Source organism: Phoxinus phoxinus, assembly GCF_949152265.1.
Source record: "Phoxinus phoxinus genome assembly, chromosome: 15".
Taxonomy (NCBI): Eukaryota; Metazoa; Chordata; class Actinopteri; order Cypriniformes; family Leuciscidae; genus Phoxinus; species Phoxinus phoxinus.
Genome location: NC_136890.1, coordinates 3,874,714 through 3,882,624, shown reverse-complemented (window position 1 = coordinate 3,882,624; position 7,911 = coordinate 3,874,714). Strand labels below are relative to the sequence as shown.

Sequence of the window (7,911 nt, the reverse complement as noted above, 5' to 3'; positions counted from 1 at the left end):
TTGATTGAATTTTGTGATACAACACACAGAATTTGAAAGCTGAGACTTTGTTTCATATCATAAGTAACAAAGCACAAAGCTTATTGCGATTTATTGGACAAACATTCATGATGAAACCTGAAAAGTGATCTTTCGTCAATAAATAAATGCATAATCTAGCCTATTGTCCTGTAAATTCGTGAATAAAAATGAAAATGTGAACAAAAACGGGGCCTATTAAAAGGCTTATTATCATTCAAATGTGAAAATTAAAATGGCAGGTAGGCTAATAATAGATGAGGAATTGTATCTGGGTACATTAACATACATTTGAATAAAGCATGTGAAATGCAGTAAAAAATAAAATGGATTAAAAAAACTGAAATTGTTCAGGAAATTTTTAAATCTTATATATATTCAATTAATGTCAGTTTATATACCAAAATATGTGCCATCAAATCAATGATGTGGATTCCAAAAGCTCTATGGTAGCCTAATATTTGATAACTGAGAGCGTCTGCATGTAATCTGATCAGGACTGATTATGAACAGGCCATTTATAATCAGTCTGAACCATGGTCTGAACAAACACTGATCTCTCTGTCTGTCTGTCTGTCTGTCTGTCTGTCTGTCTGTCTGTCTCTCTGTCTGTCTCTCTGTCTGTCTGTCTCTCTGTCTGTCTCTCTGTCTGTCTGTCTCTCTGTCTGTCTCTCTGTCTGTCTGTCTGTCTGTCTGTCTCTCTGTCTGTCTGTCTGTCTGTCTGTCTCTCTGTCTGTCTGTCTGTCTGTCTGTCTCTCTGTCTGTCTGTCTGTCTCTCTGTCTGTCTGTCTCTCTGTCTGTCTGTCTGTCTGCTGATAAGAGCAGGATTTATCAGCACCTTTAAAACTCCCACATGAAGGAAATCAATTACAACACAACCTCAGCAGGGATCATTTCATTACGCAAGGCATTTAACATCGCAGTGTGAGATCAAAAACAATCTCTCAACACAAGTAAACATCTTTTTCTGATCAAGGGTTCTCATACGTCAGTCCGAAGGCCAGTGTCAGGGCACCAATCCTGGTAATTAATAGATTAAAATGGATTATACTTAGTGACCAAGCCAAAAACATCCTGGGATTTGATTGCACCTCCTTGAGGAATACTAGGTCGTGTCCTACATTAAATTATGTTTTAACTAGAAACATATGCAACTTAATAAGATTCCCCAAACAGAATAAAAATAGGTTATCTCAGAAAAAGTCCTTGACTGTAGAAATCTTGTCTGAGATAAATATAACGGTAACACTTTACAATAAGGTTCGTTAGTTAACATTAGTTAACTACATTAGTTAACATGAACTAATAATGAACTGCACGTATACAGCATTTATTAATATTTGTTAATGTTAATTTCAACATTTACTAATACTTTATTAAAATCTTGTTAACGTTAGTTCATGCACTGTGAACTAACATGAACTAACAATAAACAGCTTTATTTCTATTAACTAATGTTAACAAAGATTAACAAATACAGTAACAAATGTATTGCTCATGGTTAGTTAATGTTAGTTAATACATTAACTAATGAACCTTATTGTAAAGTGTTACCAATATAACAGTATAATAAAAATGATGACCTAGGAATCCAGGTGAATATTAATCAAACACTCTTTATTTTATATATAATAAAATTCTTACTATAAAAACTTTTAGTTATCCGCAGTACGAAAGGGTTTTTATAAACATGTTAGTGCTTAATCTTAAAAAATAAATGTATTTGATATAATTAAACATTTATCATAAAAATACATTATCCACAATAAACATTCCCGCAAGATATTTATAAACCTCTGTTAGATGATTAAATATCCCAAACATAACATTTTTAAAATTATAATAATAATCTGGAAAAAGTGATCATGGCACAGGATTTCGGTCAGTTCTGTGCTAAACGGGTCAAAGATGTGCAAAGTTGTTCGTTCTGTCAGTGTTTCTGCAGACTCAGTGAAGCGGTCATTAGACGACGGCAGGGTCAGCGCCGCACACATAAACACAGTAGTTTTTGCCATTGTTATTGTCCCATTCAGTGGCGCCGAGCGCAGCCGGTAAGTATGACACGCAGAACTCGATGCGTTCGCGCGGGTCAATCCGTTCAGGAACGCTGATGTTAAACTCAAACACGTCAGTTCCAGGCTCCCCGTAACACTGATCCAGGTACGCACACGGGACGTCCAGGTGACTGCGCCACGCATCGAAAGTAATCCGGATGTGCACGGCTTTCTCGAAGCAGACGTTCTTGACGCGCACGGTTCCCAGAATGCCCCGTTTGGTGACGTCACAGCTCTCCAACAGCACCATGTGATCCCGAAGCCTCGTTCTGAACGCCTGGAAATCTCCGCGGGGCGGATCGAACCCCAGACTCAACCCTGAAGTCTTAGTAGCGGACTCTGTAGAGCAGGGCAGCTTCTTAAGTCGTGGGATTTTCAGCGGTTCGCGCGGGATTTTGTCCTCTTTCTCGGAGAACAGGCGCACTGTGATGAGCGACAGCCCTTTGGCGTCCGCGAACGCCACGTGTTTCTCCCTGCGGACGCTCTTGATCAGGCCTGCCGCAGGAGTGTGTGTGAACTCAAACGCCGGCTGATGGGACAGGCAGGGTCGCAGGGGTTTGGGAGGCGACACCGTGAGAAGATGTTTGATGTGTGGAGAGCCTCTGCACCTGAAGCCCACGTCCACCGACCTCATGGAGACGGGCGGGCCAAACCGCGACATCACACTGGAGCAGGAAAAAACGGGATAAAAGGATTAGGCAACACTTTATTTTACAGTGTCCTTGTTACGTATGTTACATGTACTTACCATAGTAATAACAGTCAATTATTAAGGGTGTAACGGTTCACAAAATTCACGGTTCGGTTTGATACGATACACTTGTGACGTTTTCGATGCAGCAAAAAGAAAGAAATGCAGGGAGAAATTCCCTTGATTCAATTTTTTTTATTATATTTTTATTACAACTAACATCATAAAGTATGATTATTTTTTTTTTACTTTGAGCAATGATGGAGCTTTAGGCTACTTGACTTTTCTTAGGAGCATATGAAACAAAACAGCTCCTTGGACAAAATGAAATGTAATATTGTAGTTTGAACATTTGAGGGCAGCAATTGTATGCATAATGTCAAAATAAAACCGACGTAATGTTACTAGCATTATAGCATATATTGCTGCCAAACGTCCATGGTTACAGTTAGTAGTGTTACTAAATCCATGGTGAATGTTGCTGATCTGTGGACACTGAATAGTTCATTCATGGCACAATGTTTCTTCCTGGTTTCCACGTCAGCACTGTTTGATCCGTTAATAACGGAGAAATGTGAATGTTTCTCACTAGATCTCGCAGCGATGTTATTACTTCAGTAGCGAATTCAAATGCTTTCTTTACTGGATCTCGCTGTGTAGTAACAGTGCTTGATCAAGATCGGCTCGCGCTGCATTGGTCCACACACTGATAACCGGTCCCTCAACCACAATAACGAGTAGGCCTAGCTCAGCTTCGTTCCGCTTACATTACATTTGCCATTTGATGTTGGGCAATGTTGTGGTCGCGCCAGCGCCTCTTACATTATGAGCGCGCTTGCCACGTGCAACGCGCCTACATTTGAAATAACGAAATTTTGGTCGCAGGAAAATGGTCGGCAGGAAAATGGTCGGCAGGAAAATGCTCTTTGTGGTTCGGTTTGAAAATGCGTACCGAAAACCGAACCGAAAGCCTCGTACCGAACGGTTCAATACGAATACGTGTATCGTGTACACCCCTATAAATTATGCATAATTACATGCAACTAACCCTCAACCAAACCCTAATCCTAAAATAACCCTATAGTGAGTATATGTAGTTGCTTAATATTACTTAGTACTTACATATATAATCACACTGTAACAATGACACCTTAAAATAAAGTGATTATTTGCAGGATTCGCTTTACTTTAGAATCACGGCTTGACAGTAACTTTTCTGCTCAGCCGTCGCTGTGACTAGTGGTTTTCCAAAGTTACGAGCCACTCAGCATTTTCACTGGCCACAATTTTGACATCGATACCATGGGGAAAATTGCAATATAGCTGTTTTTTATATTATCTCATAATTTGGCAGCTGGAATATTAGGCTGCTGTCACTTTAAGACCTGACGCACAGATCCATTATACGGTTACACATGCGTTTTCTTTCTCAACGGTTTATGTTCACTTAAAACTGACTGTGTTTACGTGAATACTGGCCAAGACCGGCATTTTGACATTATTTTGTGTGTATTTGACAGTTTAAGAGCAATAAGCAGCAAAAAATAACTCAATGTAGTTCTGAGAACGGCTTTATGTGTCGCACTTTGGGAGTTTGTGCACAAAATCTGCGGGAATGAGTAAAATTCGGGAATGAGCTGAAACTCGCCCTGTAACACCAGCAATATTCATCCGGAGCAAATGAAAGGAGTGAGTGAGGAGAGGCGGGTTTGTGTGTCACTCGCTGTCGGAGAGAAGAGAGAGAGAGAAAGAGTCGCTGGTCTTGTGAATCTATTCTGCAGAAAATGAGTATTGGAAGCGTCTCAGATATTTCAGTATCGATATGTATTGAAAAAATCTATATTTTTGATGTAAGGCCAGTGACTGCGTTATACACTCCACTGCTGAAATCTACCCGCATTTGATGGGTTGGCGGGTGTTAATGTCAAACACTGTTTAGAAACTTTTTTTATCAATACATTTCCATGAGATAAGGGAGAAAACAAACATGTCAAAAGCCTTATTTATGTTAAAATTGAAAACAACAAAAATAACTATACTAAAATTGCATCTTAAGGAAATATATATATTCAGGGCAATCATCGGTTATATTTTGTAACTAATTTATTTATTAATATCTTAAATACATGTAATTTAACCGGTCCTCAGCATGAGGTTATAATGTAAAACTGCCAACAAAGAATGCAACAAATTCAAAAATAGACATTTCAATTGAAAGGCAAGATATCAAACAATTCACAAACTAAATCTTGGATTATATTTGTATCTAATTTATATAAAATAATAGATTTTGACCCTTTCCTATTCCCTGCTCTTTGTGGATCTCACAGTCGGACACATAGTCCTGAAAGTTTTATTCAGTGCCCAGACAAAAAATGTGTGCACCTCCTGATGGAAATATTTTTTTTGTTCAAGATCTTGTATTGACAAAGCAAGAGTCCAGCACTCTGTAAAGTCTCCTCCAGCACATCCCAAACACTTTCAGTGAATTTAAGCTCTGGACTCAGAGGTGAACATGATTCTTCAAGCTCCTCTCAATCATTCTTTCACAATCTGAGCCTGATGAATCTTGACATTGTCATCCTGGAATATGAACATGAAGTGTCTTCCTACATGGATGTTTAAGAAATGAAAAGCTACACACTCAATCAATTACGGTTAGAAGAACTGTTACAAAACGGATAGTTCCAGTCCTTGATTCTGATTGGTTGAGCCACGTTCGAAGCCATTGTAAATTACTTAGCATCAAACACACACCTTGTCGTGCCACTCGACCGCCATCTTGGCAGCTATTTCGGACTAACAAGACCTCCTATCTAAATGAATGGGCAAAGAGTCAGAACTGCACTGTCACTGGTCACCGGGACATAAAAACTGCATGTATAGAAACAGCAGTAAATTATGATAAAAATCGCTGAAAAAGTTTGATGACTTTGCCCCAAAATAAGGTTTAAAACGCCTTTTAAAGGTTTAAAACACACACACACACACACACACACACACACACACACACCTGTTTGTAAGGATCGTTGAATTAAATTGAATATTAGTTAATCTATTTTTTTGTCAATCAGTTGTTTGAAAAAACAGCTAATACTTAAATCTGTTGTAACCTCAGTTGAACCTTTGTCAACACCGTCAGATGAAGTTTTCTATTCATTTTGAAAAATTATTTTATTCTTTTTTCAATTTATTGTGTTGAAATATGAAAACATCAACTGAACTACATTATATTATGTTATTTACCTATCATTGGTTATGCTTAATATTAAAAAGGAGGGAAGAGAATTTAGAAATTTAGGAACTGAATTGTTCATAAAAGTGTCAAAACTAAATAGAGTAGAGGATGTATTTTTATCACTTTATAGCCCTTGTACCGAACACCATATTACATAAAGACTTTACACTGTTGGATCAAATTAAAATAGCATGCTTTTTAATGCGTCCGACGGAGTTGACAAATTAAGTTTATGAATGTAGATTTTTAGAAAAAAACATTTTCATAACCTGTTCCCTTACATGGTTCCCGAGACCTTTGTATAGCTACAAGTATAATAAATAAATAAAACTAACATGTTTTGTCCCTTATCTCAAAAATCAGTTGTTTGCACTCACAAACAGTAATTTCAAGTTGAAGTTGAATTTTACCACACAAATATTGACTATAGAAATTCTCATTTCTTTTCAGTGACCAATTTTAATTACTTTGCATTACTTGTCTAGTCCTGGAACAATCAGATTTTTTTTTTTATTCCCCAATATTTCTAGGTTTGTAAGGACTGGGATCCCTGGGTTTACTATTTTGCCTTAATCCGACAATAAACTTACTTTGCACAAGTCATCTTCAGCATATAATCGTGAAATCCTCCTTCAAAACTCCAAAGTGTCCACACACTTCAAACTGAGCCGATGCTGTTGAAACATACATACAAGTGGTTTTAAAACAAGTTAGAAAATTAATAATTGTTCAATGCATATTTTCTAAAACAAAGTGGAAAGAAAAATCTTACTGTGCTTTTATTTTGATCATTGCATTATCCGCCGAAATCCTTAAAAATATGACCTTTTGTGTTGTTTATTTATTATATTCTTTGTAATAAAGGACACAGGTTTGTGATGTCTCTGACTACCTGCTCGGTCGAGCTTCAGGAAGCGTTATGTGCAATCTTACGTCACTTCATCTTTTATAGACGCTTGATCCCTCCTCCAAACTCAAGCCAATGAGCTTTACACAGGACACGACTTAACCGGCTATTTATGACCTGATGTGTGGGCCAAAGAGTACAGGAGACTAAATCCTATAGGCCAAACTTGACAAGTATCAGAGATGGAAATTTAATTTACAAAAAAAAAAACGGTTACCATGTATATGAATGCACTGTATAAGGAAAATCACATTATATCTACAATACAAAAAGGGACTAAAAACATTTATGTTTAGGAGAACTTATGACTTTGAACTACTATGTCTAATAGTATTTGTATTTTATATTGATGTTTTTACCATGCATTTATGATCTTAACTGTAGCACTTTGAGATTTGCTCCAAATGTAAAGTGCATTACAAATTAAATATATTATTATTATTCTTACAATACATGCAATATACCAAAATATGTGTTGTATACAATGCAATAGGTGTACAAATAAGCAAAAACATGGACCATGGAGATGACATTCAAGAAATTGTGGATGGATTACTATATAATAAGTTATTTATTTATTTATTTAAAGAAAAGGGCTTCGTGCATAAGAAATGTATTAATATGCATGGCTCATTTACTTGACATAATGAGTGGCAGTTATGGCTTTTTCAATGCTTCCAACAAATCTGGAAAGACAGTGATGATATTTCTATTCAATGCCATTTATGTAAGAGTGAAATTAACATAATTATGCCTTTGGACAATGAGGAAAAACATGGAAACTCCTCGGGGCCTTTTACCCATAAAGCAAACCAGCGAGCGTGATGTTTAACCTCATTAGGCTTTCATTCTTCATGCTTGAGCTTCTTCACAAACAGAGCAATAAGAGAGAGAATGAGCGTCACCATACATGTCGTCCTGCACGTATACAGGAATCTGTGTGGTTTGAGCTTTTGCCAATCAATGCCTCAAATACAGAAACGCCAAACTGACTGTTTGCCAC

General features: G+C 37.2%; 1 protein-coding gene across 2 annotated transcripts; it reads right to left on the bottom strand.

The window, feature by feature from the left end:
• On the bottom strand, window positions 1–6,922 carry ppp1r3c2b (protein phosphatase 1 regulatory subunit 3C2, duplicate b). 2 transcript variants are annotated; one of them, XR_013800546.1, is made up of 4 exons: window positions 6,774–6,922; window positions 6,592–6,675; window positions 832–2,737; window positions 1–603 (listed from the first exon to the last, which is right to left on the bottom strand). XR_013800546.1 is itself a non-coding variant. In XM_079638165.1 (3 exons), exons 2-3 carry the CDS (start codon window positions 6,612–6,614, stop codon window positions 1,981–1,983), a joined length of 780 nt encoding a protein of 259 aa, XP_079494291.1. In that variant the 5' UTR covers window positions 6,615–6,675; window positions 6,774–6,913; the 3' UTR covers window positions 753–1,980. The 2 variants fall into 2 exon arrangements, 1 of the variants encoding a protein (XP_079494291.1); XM_079638165.1 differs by lacking the exon at window positions 1–603 and having other exon boundaries at window positions 753–2,737; window positions 6,774–6,913.
• Window positions 6,923–7,911: the final 989 nt, after the last annotated feature.